We start from the raw sequence: 25,356 nt of genomic DNA on the forward strand, positions 1-25,356 counted from the left end.
TGACACCAGCACGGTGCCATCCCGAATTCCAGGCTCCTTCTGGGACATTTTTTGGGGATCCTGTGATGCCATCCCAGATTCCAGGCTCCTTCTGGGACATTTTTTGGGGATCCTGTGATGCCATCCCTAATTCCAGTCTCCTGCAGTGGCACTTTGGGAGGTGCCATGGTGCCATCCCTAATTCCAAGCTCCTCGTGGGACATTTTTGGGGTCCCAGGCCGTGGTCCCTGACTCCAGGCTCCCGTGGTGCTGCTTTGGGGGGTCCTGGTTTGTTTTCTCCTGGTGTTTTGGGGTGCCCTGCAGAGCCCAGGATGGGCTCACCGCTCCCCTGGGAGCTGTGCCAGGGTTTGGTGCTGCCAGCTGGGAATTGGGGGGGGTCCCGTGGGGTCCCCAGCGTGGGGGTGACCACAGCCCTTGTGCCACAGTGGGATTTTGGGGGTGCGGGGAGGAATTGGGGGTGCCCGGCCAGGCTGGCAAAGGGGATCCCCACCCCTGTTCAGTTTGGGGGGCACACTGGGGGGAGTTGGGGTTCTCCCCCCGCCCAGACCCCCGGGGGGGGATTCCACAGCTGATTTTGGGGGGGGTCTCGATGCCGGGGGGGGCACTCTGGGGGTTCACATTTTTGGGGGGCCCCCCGGGCGTGCCCCGGGTGTGCTGGGGGAAAGCGAAAGCAGGCGGGAGCTGAGGCTGCCGGGGCACGGCAGCGACGGGCCCGGGGGTGCAGCCCCCCCACCCCAAACCCCACCCCAAAACCTCCGGGACCCTCCCCCCGATCTCTTTGGGGGTCCGGGGACCCCTCCATCCCCACCCCCAGCCGGGGCTTCCCCGTCCTGCCTCAGTTTCCCCACCTGCTCAATGGGGTTAATGACCCAGAACCCCCCTAAAACCTCCCCAAACCCCCCCGGGGGGCGGGGGAGGGGGGGAGGGGAGCTGAGCCGGGGTTATTTAAGGAAAAAAAGGGGGGAAAAGGGAAATCCCAGCGAGGCCAGCGTGGAACGGGACCCCCGAGGGGGGAGGGGGGTGTCGATCAGAGCTTTGCTTTTCTCGCTTTCTCTTCCTCTAAGGAACCCAAACCCCCCCATGAGCAGCAGTTCCAAATGCACCCGAAATTTTGGCTTTTCCACGCGGCTCGGGCCGGGAAAGGCGCTGGAATTCCGGGAGCTGTTCCTGCCGAGCTGGGGGTGGCCCGGCCCCGCCCGGGTGGGGACAGCCCGGCCGTGTCCCCGTGTCCCCCCCGGGCGGGCCCGCAGCCCGGGCTTGTCCCGTCCTTGCCAGGCTGGCTCCGAGCCCACCGTGACCTTGGGCTCCGTGTCCCCTTCCCAGAGTGGGGGGGCAGCGAGCGGGGGGGGGGACACGAGTGGCAGGGAGGGGCTGGGGGGACATTGGGGACACCGAGGGTGGCACGTGGTGGCTTGGGGAGGTGACCTGGGAGCGAGGGAGGGAGGGACGTTGTGGGACGAGGGGCGTGGGGAGGTGACCCCCGGGTGGGGTGACCCGGGGGGACGTGGGGAGGTGCCCGTGGGGGGACCCCAGTGGATCTGGGGGGACAGGGAGGTGACCTGTGGGGACACACGTGGGTCTGGGGGCACGGGAAGGGGGTGACACGTGGGTAAGGTGACCCAGAGGAGCCCGGAGAGGTGACCCGAGGAGTGACACGAGTGGCTTTGGGAGTGTGGAGCATAAAGGGTGACCCGAGAGGTGACACCCGTGGGGTGACATCCGTGGATTTGGGGACACAGAGGTGCCCCAGGGGGTGACACGTGGGTAGGGTGGCCCAGAAGGGACCTGTGGGGTGACACCCGCGGGTTTGGGGGGCACAGAGGTGCCCCAGGGGGTGACACGTGGGCAGGGTGACCCCAAGGGGCTCAAAGAGGCGCCCGGTGGGGACACGAGTGGGTTTGAGGCTGGTGCAGGTGTCCCGGGGGGTGACACGGGGGGGTCTGGGGTACACCAGGGTGACCCGTGGGGTGGCCCGTGGGCAGGGTGACCCAGACGGGACCTGGGGGTGGCACAGTGGGGACACGAGTGGGTCTGGGGACATGTGACATGCGACAGGAGGTGCCCCATGATGTGACAGGGTGGGTCTGGGGTCTGTGCGACAATGATGGGAGAGGAGGAGGTGACACGTGTGGGACTGAGGTCTGTGCGACACTGACCGGGGAGGGGGGGGGAGGTGACACGTGTGGGTCTGGGGTCTGTGCGACACTGACCGGGGAGGGGGGGAGGTGACACGGGTGGGTCTGGGGTCTGTGCGACACTGCCGGGGAGGGGGGGAGGTGACACGTGTGGGTCTGGGGTCTGTGCGACACTGCCGGGGAGGGGGGGAGGTGACACATGTGGGTCTGGGGTCTGTGCGACAGTGACCGGGGAGGGGGGGAGGTGACACGTGTGGGTCTGGGGTCTATGCGACACTGCCGGGGAGGAGGTGACACTCCCGGCGGGGAGGTGACACCGTGCGACACGCGTGGCTCCGGCTCGCGCTGTCCCGCGCTGGGGGGGGGTCCGCGCGGTCCCTCCCGGGGTCTCCCCCGGCCGCGCCCCCCCCGAGCCCCCCCGTCCCCCCCCGCGCTGCGCCCCCCCCCGGCCGGAGGCGGCTGCGCCCCGCGGGGGGGGCGGCGGGCGGGGGGGCGGCGCGCGGCCCCTTTAAGAGCGGGGCGGCCCCGGCCGGAGCAGGAAGGAGCCGCATACGGGCCTCGGCGAGCAGCTCCCGCGGGGCGGCCAGAGCCTGCTCCGCCCGCCCGCACGGCCCGGCCCGCCCGCCTCGGCACGGCGCGGCCCGCTCCGCTCGCCCGGACCGCTCGGCCCCCGCCCGGTACGGAACTGAGGGGTGGGCGCGGAGTGGGGGGTTGGCGGCGGGGGGGGGGGGGGGTCGCGCATGGGGGGGGGTGGTTCGGGCCTGACCCTTCCCCCCCCCTCTCTGGGGGTGGTGGGGGGGAGTGGGGGGTGGGGAGGGGTCGGTTGGGTCCGTTGCGGGGGGGGGGGGGGGCTGCCCCCCCCCCTCCGCCCCCCCTCCGTATACGTTGTACTTGGCCGGGCCGTGCTGGGGGGGTCGCGGAGAGGCGGGGGGAAGGGTTGGGAGAGGGGAGGAGTGGGGGGGAGCACGGCGCTGGGGGTTGCCGGGAGTTGTAGTCCCTCGGCGGAGCCGCGCCGCAGGTGCCGGTGGGCGAGCGGACTGCGCTTCCCGGCGGCCCTCGCGCCCGCGGCGAGCGGGAGGCGTGTTGATGGGCAGCGGGCGGGGCCAATCGGGGCGCGCCCTCCGCCCCGCGCGCCCGCCCCGCCCGCCGCCGCCCGGCCCAATGGCGGGCGCCGCGCGGGGTGGCCGGGGACGGGCGCGGCGGGGCCTGCGCGGCCCCCCCCGCCCGGGCCCGCGACCCCCGCCCGGGACCGGCCCCGCCGCGACCCCCGCCCGCCCCGCCGCCCTCGAGGGGCCGCCACCGACACCTCGCCCCCCCCCACCCCCCCTCCTCCCCCCGGCGCCCCCCGCCCCCGCCTCCCCCCGGCCTCCATTGCGGCGCCCGCCCGGGGGAAGGGGTGGGGTCGTGGCGCCCGGCCAAGGCTCCCTGTGGGCCCCGCGGGGGGGGCGGCCCGGGCCGGCGGGGGGGGGAGGCCGGTCATGGGTGGGGTCCCCCGGGGCCGCCCCGTGCGGGGGCGTCGGGCCGGGCCGTCCCCGCGCACCCCAAGGTCGTTGCCGGCCGGGGGGCGCCGGCCCGGCCCTGCCCGCCCCGCTCCGGCCCTGCACGTCCGGGCTTGTTTTTACCCCCCTTGGCCGTCCCTTATCTCCCCCCGGCCGGCTGCGGGCAGGGGGGGCCGCGGTGATAATCCCCCCGCGGGGCTGGGGCGCTGCTGCCCGGAGGAGCCCGGCGGGATAAGCCTCTCCCCCCGCGGGACTGCGCAGCGGCGAGGGCTCGGCGTGAGGGGCAGCATCCCTCGGAGCTGCCAAAACATTCCCTGCGTGCCCGGGGAGCCGGCTCTGCCTTCTCATCGTCATCCCCCACCGCGGGGCTCGGGCTTGGACCTGGTGGTTCCGGTCAGGTGCCCCAAAGTGCCGTGCCGTGCTCAGGCCCCCGTGACACAGGCAAAGGTCCCTGCTCTCTTCCCCTCGGAGCGGTGCTTGGTGAGGCTGGAGACGGGACACAGTCACGGACGCATTGCTGGGACCGTGGGCTGGCAGCTGGGCACTGCCAGGGAGAGGGTTCCATGGCCGTGTTGTTTCAGAAGTGTGGGAAAAGTTGGTTTATGAAGCTGTATCAGGAGAGGCTGAGGTTGGGTATCAGGAAAAGGTTCTTTTTCCAGAGCATGCTGGGGTGCTGGACAGATTCCCCAGGGAATGGCTCCAGCTCCGAGGCTGCCAGAGCTCCAGGAGCATCTGGACAGCACTGCCAGGGATGCACAGGGTGGGATTCTTGGGGTGTCTGCAGGGCCAGCAGCTGGGCTGGATGGTCCCTGTGGGTCCCTTCCAGCTGAGGTTATTCCATGATTCCATGGAAAGCCCTGGGACTCCGGCAGCAGCACCAGAAGGTGCAAACCCCGGCGTTGCTCCGCTGCAAGCGACAGTTCCTGTTGTACAAGTCCAGCCGACGTGACTGCCTGGCCCCCGCCCGGCTCTCCGTGTTCCCTGAGCTCCTGCAGACCCTCGGCTTTGGGCAGCCAAAGTTTCTGTGGGCTCAAGGTCTCTTGGTGGTGAGAGTTTGCTGCCAGTCCCAGCTCCGGAGCAGCCGTGTTCCCAGGGCTGTTGGTTGTCCTGGCTATCGAAACCATAACTTATATAATAACTGTTTTATGGACACGGGGAGAGAAAGGTTCTGCCTGGAAGAATTTACAACCTAATGAGGGTTGGAGTTGTGCTCGGCGTAGCGACGGAGCTAAAAGGTCATCGTGGTGCTTTCCAAAAGTGTTTGGGGTGGTTGGTGGTGGTGTTTTTCAAGGAATTGTGTGATTTCTCAAGGATTCTGCCCATCCTGGTTGGAAATTGCAGCGTGTGGGCTCTTCTGGAGGCTGAGCAGGAAGAGCTGGGCTGGCTTTAATTCTGATGGTTTTGCTGGAGTTGTTGGATTTCAACTTCTTTAAAAAAAAAAAAACAAGGAAAAAAAAAAATAAAAGAGACCGAGAGAAACTGAGGAGTTTATTAGAGAGGAGCCTTTCTTGTTTAATATTCATTCTGGCCCCTGTTTAGGCTTGTTCTGGTGAAAGAGGGAGTGAAGAGGCGCAACCCAAACACACGGGTGAGATGGTGGGATTTTTCCACCAAGCCTTAATTGCTTCAGTAACTCCAGGGAGGGTTTTGCAAGGCAGGAGCTCTTAATAAATGTGGTGGTGAATGAAAGTAGTTCCTCACTTTGCTGCTCTGCAACTCTTCCTCTGTTTTTTTTTTTTTTTTTAATTATTAATCGTTTTTCAGTCGTATTTCATCTCGTGGCCGTGGGTCTGGGGAAGATCTTTAGCTGTGGCTTCATGAGGAGCTCTGCTCTGTGGAGGAGCTGGGTGGAATTAATTTGGCACGGTGAGGGCGGCCGGGTTCCCTTCGTGTTTGGTGACTTTTGGAAGCAGAATTAAAAATTCCAGTTGTTCTCCCAGCGTGGGAATTTGGATGTGGGCACGGGACGCAAATGAGGGGTGAAATTTATGCTGCCATCGAGGCTCTGTGGTGGTTTGGGTGCTCCTGTCTCCCTTCAAGACTTTATTTTGGGATCAGGTGCTGGGGTTTAGCTGCAGGATCGAGTCCCTTGCAGGTGTCCCACCTAAACACTCTGAAATCCCAGGTCTGCGTTTGAGACAGTCTAAATCCTTGAGAAGTGTGGTTTAATCTTGATTTAAACTGGCACTTGAGGGTTCTCTCCCCGTCTCGGGATGCTGAGTTTTTTGGAAGACGAGCTTGTGTGGCGAACAATTAGAGCCCGACTCCTTATCTCTCCTAGCCCAGGCAATAAACAGTTGCTTTAACTACACTCTCAACCAGCCTTAACCTCAAATTTGAGCAGACCGGTCCCAGTCTGTAATTAAAAGCCTTTTGACGAGGAGAACTCAGGGAAAGGGAGGAAGACAGGCAGTGTCTGGGCTAAGGGAAGCGTTTATCCCCAGTCCCGTGGCCCTTTGATCCGAACTGGGGCCGTGTCCGTCCCTCTACCTGTGCCTGCAGCGTCCCAGAGGAGCTCTGGGAGGACGTCAGCGGGAGTAAACGAGGTCAGGCGAGCGCTGGGATCCTCTCGGAGTAGCCGGGGCCGATTGTTCCTCGCCCAGCCCCCTGCCCGTATCGCCTTCCCTGCGCTCAGTTTCAGTTTCCCACCCGCCCGCTGGCACCGCCGGCTCCGGTGGCAGAGCCGGGCCGCGACTTCCCCGCCTCCAATCCCGCTGGGGCTCGTTCCCCCGGAGCCCCGGCCGGCTGAGGGATTCGGGGATGTCCCGCAGCAGCCCCGGGCTGCAGGTGGAAGGGAACTATAGGGCTCAGCTTAATGCGACGAGGTGCGAGAAACTGGAGACTGCCACGAGCTGCCCCGGGGCTGCAGGTGGGAGCCAAGGGCACGGCGGTGGGATGAGCCGCAGATCCCCTGGCAAGCAGCGGCCTCCCAGCAGCCTGGCTTCACCCATCCCTGGAAAAAATGTGCGGCCAGAGAGGCAGGAGTGTGACCTGCCAGTGCTGGCCTGGCCGCTGGAACGCTGGCATCCTCCTGGCCATGAACTCAGGATGTTCCTGTTCCCACCCTGTGCCACCTGCGGAAGCTGGATCCTTGGCCGACTGGGTGTCCTCCTGTTCCCCATCCCTGTGCCCACCTGCTGGAACACTGGCATCCTCTTGGGCACGAACTCGGGATTGTCCTCCTCCTGTTTCCCATCCCTGTGCCCACCTGCTGGAACGCTGGCATCCTCTGGCCATGAACTCAGGATTGTCCTCCTGTTTCCCATCCCTGTGCCCACCTGCTGGAACACTGGCATCCTCTTGGGCACGAACTCGGGATTGTCTCTGTCCCCATCCCTGTGCCCACCTGCTGGAACGCTGGCATCCTCCTGGCCATGAACTCGGGATTGTTCTCCTGTTCCCCACCCCTGTGCCCACCTGGAGCCCGTCACCCTCTCCTGACCTGTCCCTGTGCCACAGCAGAGGATGCTCCCTGCTCCCAGTGCTGGGTTTTAACTCCCTCCTCCCCACCCTTCACTCCACTCCTGCTCCCATTTCCTTCCTGCTTCGTGCACCTCCTTGTTTCCCACCAGCACGCTGGGAACCAGTGAGTGAATGAGTTTTTCCGCGTTGTTTGCTGGAGCTGGGAAGGTGCCGGAGGTGGGCTTGTAGCTACAGGTTGCTGCTGTGTAGTTCCCCGGAGCCTCCTGCCCCGACAGGCAGAGCAGAGAGGGATCAGCATTCCCCCCGTGCATCCCAGCAGGGCAGGAAGGAGGCAGCTCCGTGGTTGCCAGGGATGAAGCCCCGCTTGCTCCGGGGATTCGCTTTTGCTCGTCATCAGCCGGAGCCGGGAATGGCGGGACGAGCTGTCTGTTAATCCACAAACCAGGAATTACATAAGGGGCTGCCCTGCCCTGCTCTCTCACCAAACTCCAGGCTTATTCTTTTATTTTTTACCCTTATTTTTGCCCTCCCCCATTTCCTGGTGTGGAAAAGAACAACAGGTCTGCGAGGTGTCATTTGAGGCAATTCGATTAATGCCAGAGCCTCGGGCAGGGAATGCCAGGGATGGTGGGGGGACAGTCCTGGGACAGGGGACAGCTCTGGGGGCTCCTGCAGCAAATGGGAATGGGGGGATTTGGGGTTTGGAGGTTCTTAGGCTCTCTGTTTAGGGATTGGGAGAGATGTGACAGGGAGGGGAGCATGGAGTGAGGGGTAGGTGCTGTCTGGGACCTGTGGGAATGGGGGGATTTGGGGTTTGAGCAGTTTTTATGGTTCAGTTCAAGAGGCCACAAGAGCTGTGACAGGAGAGGGGAAATGTGGGGTGAAGGGGCAGATGGGACTGGTTTTTCTCAGGAAACACTGGAGTGACTTTGGGGGGATTTTGGTTGGAGTGGGGACAGGCTTCGGCCTCTGAAGGGGAGGGGGTGTCCAAGCATGACCTGCTCTGATTGTCCTCCAACCTGGAGCAGCTGGGCTGTGCTGGGGGTTAGAGCTTCGAGTCCTCAATTGCTCCCTTGCAAAGGGGCCCCACGCTGCCTTTTTGGAAAGCAGCTGCTTATTCCTGCCTGGATCCTGGTGCCTCCAGGCTCCCAGGCTGGAAAAGAACTCCTGGGAGAGAGCAGCTCCTGCAGCCAGCACTGGAGCACACACAGCCTCATGCTTTGTGCACTTCTTCCCCTTTTTCCCTGTAACTCCTGAGACTTTCTGAAGTATTTTGGAGAACTGTGGCTGGCTCAGCCACGGCCTGGTGTTGTCCAGAGTCTCCCCAAACCAGGGAGCTTTCCCACAGGAGCCACGTGGGACAGAACCTGTTGGAGGGCCAGGGCTGCAGCACAGTGGGCACACTTGGGCTTGGGGAAAAGGTTTTGTTTGAGCAGCAAAACAATTTCCTTGAGTTCCAGGGTGTCCGGCCTTCCTGGGCTCTGGGCTGAGCTCAGATGGACTCAGCTCAGGCTGAGGATTGAGGGAGGCCTGGGGGTTGCTGGAACAGAGGTGGGTTTGGAGCAGGGATCGAGGGTCTTTGAGCAGCTCTCAGCAGCTTCAGGTTTGTTTTGTGTCTGTGCAGGGGAATTCCTGTGACCTGTCAGTGCTGTTGGGGACAGTCCCAGCACACAGAGTTGGTGCCCTGGACTTTTGTGCTGAGGCAGAGTGACAGTGCTGGGGATGGAGGAGCTTCTCACCCCAAAATAACCCTCACACCCAGAGCTCGGGTGGGCGACTCCCGGGCTCAAACCAAGGCACATTCCTGCCGGATTAAATCCAGCCTCTGATGACAAAGGAGAAAATTGGCAAGGAGGGCTGGGTGGAGGAACCAGTTCAGGCTCACCTTGCAACATGAGAGGAGTTTGGTGCTGTCAGGGCTGAGGGTGGCAGCTGGGGAGGTTCTGTGCCTCGGCTGCAGCTTTGGGATCCTCTGGAACAGCACCAGAGTTTGGCCACTTGACCGTTGTCCATCGGGGTCCACGTCCTGCCTTTGGCCAGCAGCTGGAAATTGGAGTTTCCCAGGAGCTGTGCTGTGCCCTGCAGGGAAATCCCATCCCAGTTCCATCCCTGGGAGCTGTGGAACGTGGCATTGGGTCATCCCTCTCTGCCTGGGCTGTGGAGGTGAATCCCTGGGGAGGGAGCTGCGTCTCTGGGAACACCATCAGGTTTCCTGGGAGATGCAGGGTCTTGCCCAGGCCTTTGGGATGAGCCTGTTCTTGGTGACACTTGTCCTTCCACTGGAGCAATTCCACAGCTGGCTTGTCCAGCCTCGTCTGGGCCAGCATGTGAAAACCACTGGAGCTCAGGCAGTTTGGGAAAACCAAGAGGAACAAGTCCCTTTCCTCCTGGTGGCTCTGTAGCAGCATTGCCAACAGTTCCCTGTCACTGATGAGGAATCCCAGACCTCCAGCCCCACCGTGGTGGTCCCTCCATGGTTCCTGCTTTAATGGGCTTTTATTCCATTAAAGTTCCTGGGATGCTCCTGGAGGGCCTGAGGGATGTTCAGACCCAGTGCCCCATCCAGATTTCAGTGGGAGCAGTTGCTCTTCCTGCCAGAAGCTGCAGGATGTGGGATTCTCCTTTCCTCTCTCAGCCTCCTGCTGTGTCCTGGCTGTTCCTGCAGTGCTTCAGGTGCTTCTTCCTTGGGTGTTAGTGACTCATGGAGAGCTTTGGCTCTTCACAAGGGCCTGGAGTGCCAGGGGAATGGCTTCAAAATGAGGGCAGGGATGGATGGGATATCGGGAAGGAATTCCTTTCTGGGAGGGTGGGGAGACCCTGAGATGAAATTCCCAGAGAAGCTGTGGCTGCCTCATCCCTGGAAGTGTCCAAGGCCAGGTTGGAGCACCCTGGGATATGAAGGTGTCCATGCCCATGGGATGGAGCAGGACGAGCTTCAAGGTCCCTCCCAACCCACACCAGCCTGGGATTCTGGGATTTCAGGGATGTGTCGATCCATGCCCCAGGATCTGCAGGCTTTGGGGCAGATTTCCTCTCCTTGGAGCAGCTGCTCGGTGTGGAGGGGCTGTAGGAGGGGGGTTGGCTGTGCTGGAGCTTCCTGTGCTGCCCAGGCACATCCTTTAGAACAGGGAGAGGAAAAGCTCCCTGGCAGGTGGGACCTGGCGAGGTCAGCCCGGCTGTGTTGGTCACACCACGGGCCCGTCGGGTTGGGCTGGGGCAGGGGGGAGCTGCTGGAGCCCAGGAGCTGTCAGAACATCTCAGGTGTTCTTCCACCTCACCTTGAATTTGAGTCTTTGCCTCATCACAGAATGGTCTGGGTGGAAGGGACCTGAGAGCCCACCCAGTGCCACCCCTGCCATGGCAGGGTCACCTTCCACTGTCCCAGGCTGCTCCAAGCCTGCTCCAGCCTGGCCCTGGGCACTGCCAGGGATGGAGCAGCCACAGCTTCTCTTGGAATTCCATTCCAGTCCCTCCCCACCTTCACAGGGAAGAATTCCTTCCCAACATCCCACCTAAACCTCCTCTGTTTGAATCCAGTCCCCCTTGTCCTGTCCCTGTCTCTCTTGGAGCCCCTTTAGGCTCTGGAAGGTCTCCAGAGCTCTTGCAGCAGCATTCCAGCATCCAAAGCACCTGCAAGAAGTGGGATGCTCTGATCTTTGCAAGGACCAGAGCAAAGCAGCCCCTCTGAGCAGGGTTTGGTCAGGGCTGTGATCTGGAGCCTCTTTGGGAGCCAGCTGAGCCCTCCTCGTGTGCTTCAGTCTCATTCCTCATTCCTCACATCCCAAATCCAGAGCTGTGGTCGCTTTTCCCTGTTAAGGGCTGGGCAGGGGCTGCAGGGGATGGATGCCCGTGCTTGGAAAACAGAGCCAGATTGTCCAAACCAGCCCACAGATATTTGCAGGGCTTTGGTTCTGCTCCAGTCTCTTCACTTCAAGAGCTGCATGATCTTGGTCATGTTACCCCAGCTGGGATGTCCAGACAGGACAGAAGAAAGCTGGAATTCCCTCTTTGCCATTGATGTCTCCATTGCCTTCTCAAGACCAAGGATTTCTTCCCACTGCACCGTTGAAAATGGAGTTTTAATAAAAGAAAAGCATGCTGAGGGGGTTTTAATCTTGATTTTTCCCACAGTGCAATTCCTTCTGTTGATGTTCAGGGTCTTCCTCTCGGGAACATCCAGCTGATTCTCCAGGTCCAAATAATTGGGATAGGTTGGCCCTAAGGCACTGACAGCACCTTTCCTTGTTGGGAGCAGTTGAGTTTCCATGGCTCAGTGGAGTGGTTGGAATTGTGACTTTTGCCAGGCAGGCAGAACCCCTCCCCTCCTCCCCTCCCCTCCCCTGCCTGTTCCCAGCTCCCCAGGACGAGGTGTGTGTCCCGAGGCCTCGGCGCAGTTTCGGGTGGATCCTGGGCAGAGGGAACCTGCTGGGGCCTGTCCTGGGCTGCTCTCAGCACAGGCCCTGCCTCTGCTCCCCGTGGCCACAGAGCTGCCTCATCCCCGGGCTGGCAGAGGGACAGGGGCACTGGGCTCTGTCCCTAGACATGGACAGGGGAGGATTTGTGGGCTGTCAGCTGTTCCTAGGGGCAGTGCCTGGTTCTGCAGGGTGGGGAGGGAGTGCTGGGGTCGTGTTTGGGCCTGGGGCAGCAGCCCCTGGGGTGGTTTTTTTGTGTAAAGCACCATTATTTTAATAATTCTCCCCTGGTGCTGCTGCCGAGGCTGCCCTGCCTCAGTCATGAGTGTTTGCTCCAAGAAATCCCAGAGCAGCTTGGGATCCCAAGAGGCTGAGCATCCCAAATTCCAGAATAGTTTGGGTTGGATGAGCCTTAAATATTCCTGCCATGGGCAGTGACACCCTCCAGTATCCCAGGCTGCTCCAGCCGGGCCTTGGACACTTCCAGGGATCCATGGGCAGCCACAGCTCTCTGGGAATTCCTTCCCAATATCCCATCTCACCCTGCCCTGTCAGTTTGAACCCATTCCCTCCTACCCTGTGCCTCCATACTCATGTCCAGAATCCCTCTCCATCCTACAGCCTCAGCATCTCCCAGAGCTCAGCTCTTCCCAGGAAATGTTGCTGTGTGCATTGCAGGATTCCCTGAAGCCATTTTTGCCTCGTGCTCCATGGAAAGGGTGATGCTGATTCTCCCTTCCTGCCCCGAGCAGGTGCCAGGTGTTGCTCAAGTTCTCACCTGTGCTGCTGCAGAGGGCGGCACCTCTGCCTTTGGAAAGGGTTTTGGGATCTTTTCCGGATTAGAGCACCTGGAGAACATTGGCTGTTCCCTGGTCCCCAGTGTGACCGAGCTCTTCCACCTGGGTATTCCTCAGCCCTCCCAAACTGCTCAGCTTCCTCTAAATTTTAAGGCAAAGAAGTGAAGGGAAAAGGAAAAAAACAAACCAAAAACCACTGAGGTTCTGTGGAAAACTGGTAATTAAAGAGGTGTTTTGTCAGCACTTTTGGTTGGGATCCCATCTTGATGTGGTCGTCTCATTTGAATGTAAATGTCAAATTCCAGAGCTCCTGGAGGAGAGGGATTGGGTGACATCCTGCTGAGGGAAGCACAAGCTCGGGGGTTTCAGTGAGCTCTGGGTGCTGCTCTTGGGCTGGGGGGGGTCTGGGAGGAGAAAGGTGAGAAATTGAGTTTAGAAAAAGAAAATAAAATCACAGTGGTGAGGTGACAGCTCGGCTGCTGTGTCCTGGTCTGGCCCTCACTGTGAGAAGGACACAAGGGGCTGGAGTGAGCCCAGAGAAGGGAATGGAGCTGGGAAGAGTCTGGAAAACATCTGAGGGAGCTGGGGAGGCTCAGGAGTGACCTTCTGGCTCTGCAGCACTCCCTGCCTGGGGGGCAGCCAGGAGGGGTCAGGTTCTGCTCCCAGGGGACAACAGGACAAGAGGGAACAGCCTTGAGTCGCAGCAGGGCGGGATCAGGATGGATATTGGGACAATTTCTGCATGGAAAGAACGATCAGACATTGGCAGGGGCTGCCCAGGGAGTCCCCATCCCTGGAGGTGGCACTGGGGACAGCTGGGACTCAGTGACCCTGGAGGGCTTTTCCCACCTCAGGAATTCCATTTCAGTGTTGATGGGGAATCAGCTGGATGTGGAACATCAGCTCAGGGAGGTGGAGAACTTCCCTCGCTCCTGTTCACCACCCAAAAAAATGACATTTTTCCTGCCTGTGTGTGCCAGGCTGACTTGTGCAGCTGGAATAGCCAGAGCTCTGCTGTGCTGGGATTTTGGAAGCGCTGAGGGGGCTGAGAGCAGGGTTGGGCTGCACAGGGTGTCCCACCAGGGCTGTCTGTGGTGTTCCTAAATCACCTGGAGGGCTCTGCTGTTGCTCCAGCCCCTCTTCCTCACGGGCTGTATTTCACCTCGATGGTTCCCTCTCAGCTGTCTGCCAGGGCCATTCCCAAACTTCTCCCCCACAGCCACTTTTGGGGTGAAATGTGGCACCTCAGCCCTGCAGAGCCAGCCAGTCTGGGACAGGGACCTGGAACTCCCGGGCAGGCAGGGAGAGATGGGAGCTGCTGGGAAATCCAGGTCAGGAGTTGAAGCTCCCCCTTGGTGGCCCATTCAGACCTTTCCTTGCCAGGGAGGGACGAGCTGTGGTTGTGCCAGCGGCTTTTGTCACTTGTCACCTGGCTTCAGCACATTCCCAAGTGGATTTTGCCCATTCCATCGTGGCATTGAGCCCTGGTGCCATGAGCAAACGGTGGATTTGGGGTGCTTGGAACTTCTTTGGAGTCACCCACCTCACAAAGACTCGAGAAGTTCCCAAAACCCCAAATCCAGACTTTGGAATGCTCCATTTCCCATGGACAGTTCCTAAGCTGTTGGGAAGGGAATGGGGGTGATGTTTTAAGGACTCAGTCTCTGGATGTGGCTGGAGCACCCAGGCCCTGAATCCATTCCTGGGGGGCTCGGGACACCCCCTGTGCCCCCCGCTGTCCCCGGCCACCGCGGCCGTGGGACACAAAGGCCGTGTTGTGTGCGGGGTGGCCGAGTTGGAGCAGGCTCCAGTGGCAGTCTCATGACCCTGCAGCCATTCCCACACTGTGGGGATGATTATCCCGGCCCCCAGGCTGGGGGGGGACCTTGCCTGGCTGCTCCCCAGAGCTGGGGTGTGTGGGGGACAGACACAGCTCCCTCAGGACCCCTGCCCGCAGCTTCCAAGTGCTGCACGCAGCCCCCGTTCTCTGGGTTTGGGAGGAAAAAAATTGTAAAGCATCTCTTGGAGAGAGGAAGGAGAGGGGGAAGCTCCAGTGCTGGATTTGGGGCTGGCAGGGATGTGGGATCTGCTCCAGTCAGGTTTGGGGGAGCTCTGGAGCTGCCCCAGGGTGGGAAGGGGACAAGCAAAGCCTCCCTGGAATCCCAGCTTGGGATCCCCTGGGATGCTGGGATGGGGTGACCTTGCCCTGGAATCCCAGCTTGGGATCCCCTGGGATGCTGGGATGGGTGACCTTGCCCTGGAATCCCAGCTCAGGATTCCCTGGGATGCTGGGATGGGGTGACCTTGCCCTGTAATCCCAGCTCAGGATCCCCTGGGATACTGGGATGGGGTGACCTTGCCCAAGGTCACACCTGAAGCTGGGGCTGAGTGTGAGCAGTGCCACCAAAGAGCCCTTTCCTCCCTGATGTACAAATCCATGGAATTGGGGTTTAAAGGTCAAAGCCTGGAGCTCAGGAGGTGGCCCTGGAGTTGATCCCGGGTGTCTCAGGAAGCCACCTGGCTTTGGTGTTGGCTCTTGGTGGCAGGACTGGTGCCTGCCCTGCACATCCCTCCTCCTCCTCCTCCTCAGCCCCATCCCATTCCTGCTGGGAGCTGAATCCTGGTGTCCTCCTGCTGTTGATTACCCAGAGCTTTGCTGCAGATCCCTTTTCCAGAGCCCCAGACCTGCCTTCTCCTGCCTTTTCTCTGTGTAAAACAGGAAGGTGCCAAAGTCAAACTTATTTTCTGGGCTTAACAAAACGTTTCAAAAATAAGTAAATATGGAAAACTACTGAGGAGGCCGGGGGTGGGTGGGGGAAGCTGGAGTTGTGCAACCTGGGCTCCTGCTCCGTGCTGGGACCCGGGGCTGGGAGTTGCTTCCTGAATAATTATTCCTGTTCTGGATCCATCCTGACTCATCCATCCCCCCGTGGCGTGGGACAGGCTGCGTCCCGCCGTGCCTCAGTTTCCCCGTCTGGAAATCAGGGTCTTGGATACTCCAGCCTTGTGCTGGGCTGATTTTTGGACGGGTTTGTGCCTGGATTTCCTGGCTCCTGCTGATCCCAGTGCTTGGGATGGGGGGAGTTACATTGATTTTCCAGCAAAGGCATCGCTGCTTCAAGGAGCGTGTGGATTTGCTGCTTGAGATGGACAGGAGGGAAATGTTATTCCCAATTTTTGGGATCAGAAGACTGGGATTGTGGGAGAGTTAGGGGCTGCTCAGGCTCACAGCCGGGCCCCAGTGCCCATTTCCCAGCAAGGACTGGGTTTTTCCAGCCTTTGGAGTCAAGTGGATGTGTCAGGAGTGACTTTATTTATTTATCTTGTCCCAAACAATCCCTTGGCATTGGGAAGAGCTGCTGCTTCTGCTGGATCCTGTCCAAGATCCAGGTCTGGCGCTGGCATTTGGTGATCCCAGTGTCCTTTCCTCTCTCCTGCTCGCAGGAAGGAGCAGGAGCTGCCTCAGCTTCCAGGGATCAGCTCTGGTCTGTCAAACACCTGCAGCAGCAGCCTGGGGAGGCTGGGGCTCCCCTCTCCTGCCCTTCCCAAAGGATATTCCCTGCCCACATCTCCAGGGGTGCTGGCAGCCAGGGATGAATGATGGGGATGGTGTTCCAGTGATGACATCATTGTGTTGGCTGCTCTCAGTGAGCTGGGGACCTTCCCTGCAGGAATGGGACTGGGAGATGCTCCCAGGGGTGGACTGGGATGCACTGGGGGGGCTCAGGCTGCTGGAGCCCCGCGCTGGGCACAGCTGTGCCCGCTCCAGGTGCTGCCTGGCTGGGCGATGCCAGCTCCCTGCCAAGGCTTGCTGCTCTGGCCCGGATCCGTGCTAATTCAGCTGTTCTCACTTGAGAGCACCTGGGCTCTCTTCCTCCTCCTCCTCCTCCTCCTCCTCGCCAGGTAAGCACAGGACGAGCAGGACGATGGGAGAGGCGCGGGGGACACGCGGCGCTGCCGGGCGCGTCCCTCAGGAATTTGGGGATTCTCCCGATGTCTCCAAGCTCTGACTCACGGCCTTGCCCTCCTTCCCCGCAGCCTTTAGCCTGGAAGATGGCGGGTGGCGTGGACGGCCCCATAGGGATCCCGTTCCCGGATCACAGCAGCGACATCCTCAGCAGCCTGAATGAGCAGAGGAACAACGGGCTGCTGTGCGACGTGGTCATCCTGGTGGAAGGCCAGGAGTTCCCCACCCACCGCTCCGTCCTGGCAGCGTGCAGCCAGTACTTCAAGAAGCTCTTCACCTCAGGGTTAGTGGTGGACCAGCAGAACGTGTATGAGATAGACTTTGTGAGTGCGGACGCCCTGTCGGCGCTGCTGGAGTTCGCCTACACCGCGACCCTCACCGTCAGCACTTCCAACGTCAACGACATCCTCAACGCCGCCACGCTGCTGGAGATCCCGGCCGTCAGGGATGTCTGCACGGATCTCCTGGAGAGGAAGATTCTGGCCAAAAATGACCAGATGGATACAGTAGATCAAATTGATCAGAGGAACCATCTCAGAGCAAAAGAGTACCTGGAGTTCTTCCAGAGCAACCCCGTGAACGGCCACCAAGGCAGCTTTCCGTGGACCAACCCAGAGTTGAGAGACCTTCAGAGACTGAACTTCCGAGGCCAAGAGGAGGAGGAGGAGTCGAACTGCAACGGCCTGGACTTCTACTCGCAAGCCACCCCAACCGAAAGACCAAAGGCAAGTGACTGTGACCCCGACAGCAACCCGGCCATGTGGCTGGACCGCGAGGACGAGGAGCCGGTCAGCGGCGGGATGTTCTCCCCTTCCCAGAACGGACATTACAGCAGCCGTGGCTTGGCCACCCCGGGAGAAGAGGAGGGGGGCACCCCCAGGGGCCCTCTGGACCCGCAGGAAGCCGGGGACTCGCCCAGCTTCATCCCCACGGGCACGGAGACGGAGGATGATGGCAGGGAGGTGGATGACCTGGCCGCCAGCGCCCTGCTCCAGCAGATGATCAACTCGGTGGGGCGGCAGCAGCTCGGCGACGACGACCGCAAGGACGAGGACGGGGTCATGGATTATTACTTGAAATATTTCGGCAGTTCCAGCGAGGGCGACGTGTACCCGTCCTGGTCGCAGAAGGTGGAGAAGAAGATCAGGGCGAAAGCATTCCAGAAGTGCCCCATCTGTGAGAAGGTGATCCAGGGTGCCGGGAAGCTGCCGCGCCACATCCGCACCCACACCGGGGAGAAGCCCTACGAGTGCAACATCTGCAACGTCAGATTCACCAGGTACGGGCTGGCCACGGGGGCTGCACCCAAACCCAGGGCCTGCACACAAACCCAGGGTTGCACACAAACCCAGGGCCTGCACACAAACTCACAGCCTGCACCCAAACCTGGGGTCTGCACCCAAACCTGGCCCTCCCCTCACCCCGGGAGCCAGCCCAGGGCTGGTCCTGGGTGATTTTATCTCTCTGCTCAACTCATTTCCAGCTGGCGAGTTGGGGCTGGAGGCCAAAGTTTTCCAGGGAGCAGTTTGGGGGTGTTACACTTGAGCTATCTCAAGGGGCCTGGCACGATGGCCAGTGCCACCATCCTGCTGGTCTGACTTGCTGAGCTCTGCTGGGAACCTGACATGGGGGGGTAACAGAGCTGCAGCTCTTGGTGTGTCCATCGAGGCAGGAGCAGGGGAATGGTTTGGGCATGGCTCCATGGCATGGCTGAGGTGGTGGTGGCTGGGTTGGAGGGAGGTTGGAGCCCACTCGTGTCCTTGGCAGACCGAGCTCTGCAGCCCCGGTGCAGCTCCCGGGGGCGTTTGCCACGGCCCTGTTCCTAATCAGGGCTGCTCTGCTCCCTGCCTGGGCCATGGGAGCACCAAAGAAAGGGGATATTGTTTGGGCTGCTCCGGTTCACTCCAGTCCGCGCCCGGGCGCCGCCTCCTCTCCCCGGGCTCTGCGGCCGCCGGGGCTGGGCCGGCCCGGGGGTCCCAGCCTGGAGCAGCCCCGGCCCTGCCGAGCTGGGAGCTGCTCCCTTCCCTTTCCCTGCTCCCTTCCCTTTTCCCTGCTCCCTTCCCTTTCCCTGCTCCCTTTCCCTTGTCTTTCCCTTTCCCTGCTCCCTTTCCTTTCCCTGCCTGCTCCCTTCCCTGCTTCTTCCCTGCTCCCTTTCCCTTCCTTTTCCTTTCTCTGCTCTTTTTCCTTTCCCTTTCCCTTCCCTTTCCCTTCTCCCTTTCCCTGCTTTTTCCCTGCATGCTCCCTTCCTTTTCCCTGCTCTCTTCCTTTTCCCTGCTCCTTTTCCCTTTCCTTGCTCCCTTTCCTTTCCCTTTCCCTGCTCCTTTTCCCTTTCCCTGCCTGCCCAGATGTTCTCACTGTGCCACTTCCCCCCTGCCCTTCCAGGCCCTTGGTACTTGGGGGTCTCCATCCCTTGGGGCTGCTCCGTGTGGGATCCCCGGGGCAGCAGGGTGCAGCCCGAGGGGCAGGAGGCCGTGTCCTGCCCCTTCCCCTGGTCCCGGCCGCACCCAGCCCACGTTGGAGAGCTGAGGAATGCAGATAATGGCAGGGGCAGGGTGCCAGCCCTCCCTCCCTGCTCCCCCGGCCCTGCCACGCGGCACCTCCCTGCTCCGGGCCGGGGCCGATCCCACAGCGACCCCACAGCCACCCCAGCGACCCCAGCGACCCCACAGCCACCCCAGCGACCCCACAGCCATCCCAGTGACCCCACAGCCATCCCAGTGAACCCACAGCCACCCCAGAGTGACCCCACAGCCACCCCAGCGACCCCAGTGACCCCACAGCCATCCCAGAGTGACCTCACAGCCATCCCAGTGACCCCACAGCCATCCCAGTGACCCCACAGCCATCCCAGAGTGACCCCACAGCCATCCCAGAGTGACTCCACAGCCATCCCAGTGACCCCACAGCCACCCCCTGCCCCTGTGCACCGTCCAGGGCACTGCAGGACCTGGAAATGCCACCGGGTCCCTGGCAGCTGCTGGCACTCCGAGATGAGGGGAGGCACAGGGACCCATGAGCAGGGGGAGTTGGTGGGGCAGTGCCACCTCATCCTTTTTCCATCCTGCTCCCACTCTGTGGGATCAGGATCTGCTCCCCACTGGCTCCCAGGAGGGCCTGACACCTGTAAAAAAGCTGCTGTTCTAACCCACCAGCTTCCAGCCCAAACACATCCTCCTGCTTCTTCCCACGGCAGGTTTGGGCTGCAGAAGCCTGGACAGGGACGGGGACAGGGACAGGGACAGGGACGGGGACGGGGACAGGGACAGGGAGCTGTCCTTGGCATCGCTGTTCCCGTGCCCCGAGCTCCATTCATTCCATATTATTTATTCCATATTATTCATTCCATATTATTCATTCCATATTATTCCTTTGCTTTCCTTTCCCCCTGGAAAACAGATCCTTCCCCATTCCGTGGGAGGGGTCTGGCTCTGGGAGGGGGTTTGGGGTGTGGCAGGGGAGGAGCGGGGCTGCTCCAGCCGGGTGTTCCCGGCCCTGCTCAGGGATTTTTGCTCCCTGGCGTTTCCTGGTTCCTCCACGGTCACAGGGGGAGGAGCAGCTCCCATAAAAAAAGAGTTGGAGGGTTATAAAATGCCAAATTTTAATTTCACAAGCCACTTTGTGTGTCACTCAGAGCTGGACACGACCTTGGGGCTTTGATCCTTCCCTGCAGCTTTAGGATTTTAGGGATCCTGCGGGTAAAGGGCGAACGTTCAGGGCTGGGATCTGAGTGATCCGTCCAGGAACGGGGTGGATCCCCTTGGCAGGGTCGGGCAGGTGCTGGGGAGGGCAGGAGGGGCTCCCCTGCCTGGCCACGTGCTCGGGGCTGGGTTTGCCTCCAGGAAGCAGCGATGGCTCACGTGGCCCTGCTGGCCCCTGGCCCAGCCTGCACAGCGGCCCCAAGTGAGCCATGTGTGACCCCATAGTTGTGAGCAGAACTGGGCTGGGGAGGGTGTGACCCCACAACCCTGCTCAGACCCCATATGGGGCACTGTGGGACCCACAACCCTGCCCAGACCCCATATGGGGCACGGTGTGACCCCATAACCCTGCTCAGACCCCATATGGGGCACTGTGTGACCCCATAACCCTGCTCAGACCCCATATGGGGCACTGTGGGACCCCACAACCCTGCCCAGACCCCATATGGGGCAAACTGGGACCCCACAACCCTGCTCAGACCCCATATGGGGCACGGTGTGACCCCACAACCCTGCCCAGACCCCATATGGGGCACGGTGTGACCCCACAACCCTGCCCAGACCCCATATGGGGCAAACTGGGACCCCACAACCCTGTTCCAATGCCCATCCCCACACCAGGAGCTGCCCAGCCCTGTGCCGATGCCCATCCCCACACCAGGAGCTGCCCAGCCCTGTTCCAATGCCCATCCCCACACCAGGAGCTGCCCAGCGCCGATGCCCATCCCCACACCAGGAGCTGCCCAGCCCCGTTCCAGTGCCTGTCCCCACACCAGGAGCTGCCCAGCGCCGATGCCCATCCCCACTCCACCCGTGCCACCCCTCCCAGTGCCACCCTCCCCCACGCCCACCCCTACCCTCCATCCCCCCGGTCCCTGACGTGTCCCCGTGTCCCCGCAGGCAGGACAAGCTGAAGGTGCACATGCGGAAGCACACGGGGGAGAAGCCCTACCTGTGCCAGCAGTGCGGGGCCGCCTTCGCCCACAACTACGACTTGAAGAACCACATGCGGGTGCACACGGGGCTGCGGCCGTACCAGTGCGACAGCTGCTGCAAGACTTTCGTCCGCTCCGACCACCTGCACAGGCACCTTAAAAAAGATGGATGCAACGGGATCCCGTCGAGGAGGGGCCGCAAGCCGCGGGTCAGGGAGGCCGGGGCCATGCCCCCCACGCCCACGGGCAGCGCCGAGGACGGCAGCTTCCCGGCCCCCGAGCCCGAGGACACGGCCACGGGCAGCGAGGAGCAGCAGCAGCAGCAGCAGCAGCAGCAGCAGCACTTTGAGGAGAATTCCAATAACGAAGCGCCGGGATTGAATGTAGCAGGAGGGTCGGATGAGGGTAATGAGCAAGGACTCTCCTAAACCAAAAAAAAAAAAAAACAAACCAACCCCAACCGGTGAAACAATGAAACAACCACCTGAAAACAAACAAAGTCACAAAATCTAGTTAGTACTTTTCCTCCGATTTTTCTCTTTAAAAGATGTTTCTCTCCCTTTTTTTTAAGGAAAAAACAAAAAAAGCTGCGAAAAAAAGAAAAAAAAAAAAAAAGAGAGATATTATATTAACGTTTTCCAATCTTCCCATCGTAAGCGGGGCTCTCCCCCGAGGATCCCTCGTAGCCAAGGACCTTTTCTTGGAAAGGCAAGGACGCTAGGGAAGCACGAGGTGGGGATGGAAAGTGGCTCTGTCGCATGGAAAAGAGCTTCCATGTAAATCCAAAGCTTTATTTTGTGTCCAAACACGCGTTTAAGAAAAAAAGAAAAAAAAAAAGAAAAGAAAAAAAAAGTTATTTCAGAGAGAGATCTATTTAAGAAAAAAAAAAAGGAAAAAATAGAAAAAAAAAAGGAGTGGTAGGAGTTGGAAGGGCTGTGGCAGGGCGGGGTTTGGGATTTGGGGGCCGGGGGCTCCTTCCCAGGAGATCGGGGTCAGGATTTGGGGTCTGTCCCCCCAGCCCCCCCTGAGTGCGAGGCTCAGTCGGGCAGCGAGGGCTCCGGGTGGGGAAAAATTGCTGGAAATTGCTGGAAAAATTGCCTAAAAAACAAAACAAAACAAAAAATCATGTGAGAGAGGGCAGCAGGTTCGGCAGGGTTTGTGTTGGGCACCCGGGGCTGGGGACGCTGGGGATGGGGACAGGGCAGGGCTGGGGACACCCAGAGCTGGCCAGGGACACCAGGGCTGGGGACAGCAGGGTTGGGGACAGCAGGGATGGCTCAGCCGTGCCATGGACTCCGTGTCCGTCCCTGTGTCCGTCCCTGTGTCCGTCCTGTCCCTCCCCATGTCCCCACGTCCGTCCCCACCCCGCAGTGCCCAGGAAGTGCCTGAGTCAGCCCAGCCCCCGCTGCCGGCAGAATTTGGGGCTGGGGGGTCCCAAATCCCCCCCCAGGGAATTTTTCTTCCCCTCCCCCAGGGATTTTTTCCCCCCCCACCCCCCTGCAGGGAGATTTTTCCTGCCCCAAAAACGCCTCCAGGTCCCTTTGGCCAGAAGGTTCTGGGGGGTCTACCCTAAAGGAGCAGGAGGCCTTTGGGGAGGGGGAGCAGCCTGGCCCCCCCCCAGCCCCATTCCCAAAAAGAAAAGAAAATATATATAAATATATATCTAGAGATGCTCTATGGCTGGAGAGGCGGGTCCTGACCCTCGGGGGGAAAAGGCACCTTTGAGTTGGTCACCTGTTTTCTAAATGCACATTTTTAAATGCTAAAAAAAAAAAAAGAAAAGAATAAAAAAAAAAAAAAGAGTAAAAAACCAGAGAGATTTTAAGCCCTTTTATTTTCAAAGCACTTTTTAGATTCTCTTCCTTTTATTTTAATTTTTTTGTTGGTTTTTTTTTTTTTGGGTTTTTTTCCTTTTTTTTTTTTTTTTTTTTGGTGTTTTTACTTTCAAAAGCAAAAAGCAAAGAGCAGGTTTTGGCCGAATGTATTTTGGAGAGGGAGTGAGAGGGGAGTGTGTGCTGGGGGTGGGGTGAGTGGTGGGGCTGGGGGAAGAGATGGATGTTTATTTAATGCAGAAAAACAAAAAAAAAAGCAATAAAAAATTCCAAAAAAAAAAAGCTTAAAAATAATAATAAAAAAAAAAAAAAAGAAAACAAAGAAGTCTTAGCACTTTGCGATGGAACGGGTACTTTGAGCTCACTTTATCTTAATTTAAAAAAAAAGCAAGATTCAAGATGTTTACAAGTCAAAAAAAAACTTTAAAAAAAAAGACTTCTACGGAGAAAAAAAAATATTATTAAAAAAAGCCTAAATTTATTTTTGTAAGAAAAAAAAATGTGTATATATATATATATATTTAACAAAAAAACCTAGAAAAAAATACAAATATAGGCAGAATCCAAGTGAGATTGGAGGATGGGAGGAAGATGCTAATTAGGTTCTGTGACATGCCCTGACCCTCGGGAATTTTAAATAGAAAATAAAATCCATGGAAGCTTGAATTTTAGGCAGGAATCCTGGGGGTTGTGGCTCGCTCACTGCTCCCCACAGCCTCGAGGAGGTTGTTTGTTTGTTTGGGTTTTTTGGGGTTTTTTTTTAAATTCTTTTTTTGTAGAAATAATTTTATTTTTTTTCGATGTTATTTTTAGCCAGTGCCAGCGCAGAGGTGTCGGGATCCCTGTGGGCTTGGAAAAATCCCACCTGGAGCAGGGAGATTGGGATGTCAGCTGGGAAATTGGGATTTGGGCAGGGAGATTGGGATGTCAGCTGGGAAATTGGGATTTGGGCAGGGAAATTGGGATATCAGCTGGGAAATTGGGATATAAGCTAGGAAATTGGGATCCAGGCAGGATAATTGGGATTTGGGCTGGGAAATTGGGATCTAGGCAGGGAAATTGGGATTTGGGCAGGGAATTGGGATCTAGATTGAGAAATTGGGATCCGGGCAGGGAATTGGGATTTGGGCTGGGAAATTGGGATCTGGCCAGGGAATTGGGATCTGGGCAGGGAATTGGGATCCGGGCAGGGAAATTGGGATCCGGGCAGGGAATTGGGATCTAGATTGAGAAATTGGGATCCGGCCAGGGAATTGGGATCTGGGCAGGGAATTGGGATCCAGGCAGGGAAATTGGGATCCAAGCAGGGAATTGGGATCTAGATTGAGAAATTGGGATCCGGCAGGGAATTGGGATCTGGGCAGGGAATCCCCCTGGGAAGAGCTGGAGGGACCCAGGTCCAGGCTGCCTTTGGGGTTTTCCCCCCCCTGGGTTTGGATCTCTCCAGGGATGTGGCAGGGATTTCCTGGGAAGGAGCTGGAGGGATCCCAGAGCCCCGGGATTTGTGTCCCTCCCGTTCCCCCTTTGGGCAGGAACATCGGGATCCCCGTGGATCCCCATCCCTCCCTGAGCAGGGTTTGGGATCTGGGAGTGGATCCCCCCCGGGCAGGGGCCGATCCCAGCTGGAATCTCCCCTCTGGCAGCACCGGCTGAGGGTTTTTGGGAATATGCAGAGAAAATTCCGTGTGGATTTGGGAACAGAGGCTCTGGAGGTTCCCCTTGTGCTCGGGGTTCTGGTGGCTCCTCTCCTCCTGATTTTGGGGTTTTTTTTTCCCCCCTGGGATTTTTCCACCCTCGCTGCTGCTTTTCCTTCCCCAATCCCAATCCCAAAGGAATTTTGGGGGCTCTGGGAGGGGGTGAAGGGGGTGGGAGCTTCCAGGTGTGCAGAGAAAGGGGGGAAAAGGGGAAGGAAAAAAAAGGGGGGGATTGATAAATTAAAAAAAAAGGAAAAAAAGGGGGGAAAAGGAAATTGGAGGGGAGAAATAAAAGAGGGGAAATAAGGGAAGGAAAGGGGGGAGAAGGAAAAATGAGAAATGAAAGAAGGAAAAAAAGGGGTGGAAAAAGAGAAAAGAAGGAATAAATTGGGTGGGGGGGCAAGGGGAGAAAAATAGGGAAAGAAAGAAGGAAAAAAGGAAAAATACAAAGGAAAAAGAGCACAAAGGAGGAAGAGGAGAGAGGAGCAGACTCAGGATTCCCCCAGCGATGTCCCCGTGTCCCCCCTGTCCCCTCCCTGTCCCCCACACTGGCAACACTTTAGCACAAGGTGAAGTTTGCACTAAAAAGAAATCAAGAAAAAGCAAAAAAAAAAAAAAAAAAAGAAAGAAAGAAATAAAAAGCTCTAAACCCCCCCAAATCCCCCAGGATTGTCCCTGTCCCGTCGCCTTAAACCCCCACCCCAAAATCCCCCCCGTAGCTCAGCATCGAGATTTTTGTCTTTATTCTGATTAATTTTAATTTCATTTGAGGTTTTTGGGTTTTTTTTTTTTGGTTTTTTATTTTTTAGTTTTTTGAATCCAGGTTGGGATGAAAGTGTTGCCAAAGAAAGTGCTGAGTTACGGTGGGAAGAGAGACAGGGAGAGAGAGGAATAATAATAATAATAAAAGTTATTATTATTAATAATAATCATCATAAATGAGGAAATAATAACATTTGGATCA

At 58.8% G+C, this 25,356-nt stretch overlaps 1 protein-coding gene and 1 long non-coding RNA gene across 2 annotated transcripts; one reads left to right on the plus strand and one right to left on the minus strand.

Annotated features, from left to right (window-relative positions):
• Positions 1-2,668: 2,668 nt before the first annotated feature.
• Positions 2,669-25,033, plus strand: ZBTB7A (zinc finger and BTB domain containing 7A). Its single transcript, XM_050985962.1, has 3 exons — positions 2,669-2,812; positions 16,305-17,512; positions 20,832-25,033. Exons 2-3 carry the CDS (start codon positions 16,320-16,322, stop codon positions 21,292-21,294), a joined length of 1,656 nt encoding a protein of 551 aa, XP_050841919.1. The 5' UTR covers positions 2,669-2,812; positions 16,305-16,319; the 3' UTR covers positions 21,295-25,033.
• On the minus strand, positions 6,739-16,298 carry LOC127060911 (uncharacterized). The gene is made up of 3 exons (XR_007780258.1): positions 14,518-16,298; positions 6,981-14,466; positions 6,739-6,842 (listed from the first exon to the last, which is right to left on the minus strand). It is a non-coding gene; the product is annotated as an uncharacterized LOC127060911 (long non-coding RNA).
• Positions 25,034-25,356: the final 323 nt, after the last annotated feature.

The sequence above is a fragment of the Serinus canaria genome, chromosome 28 (assembly GCF_022539315.1).
Source record: "Serinus canaria isolate serCan28SL12 chromosome 28, serCan2020, whole genome shotgun sequence".
Lineage (NCBI taxonomy): Eukaryota > Metazoa > Chordata > Aves > Passeriformes > Fringillidae > Serinus > Serinus canaria.

Excerpts from the sequence above, each read along its gene's own strand:
- ZBTB7A (XM_050985962.1), top strand. The coding sequence starts at position 16,320 with ATGGCGGGTGGCGTGGACGGCCCCATAGGGATCCCGTTCCCGGATCAC. Across the intron at positions 17,513-20,831 it reads TGCAACGTCAGATTCACCAG|GCAGGACAAGCTGAAGGTGC; the intron begins GTACGGGCTGGC and ends GTGTCCCCGCAG.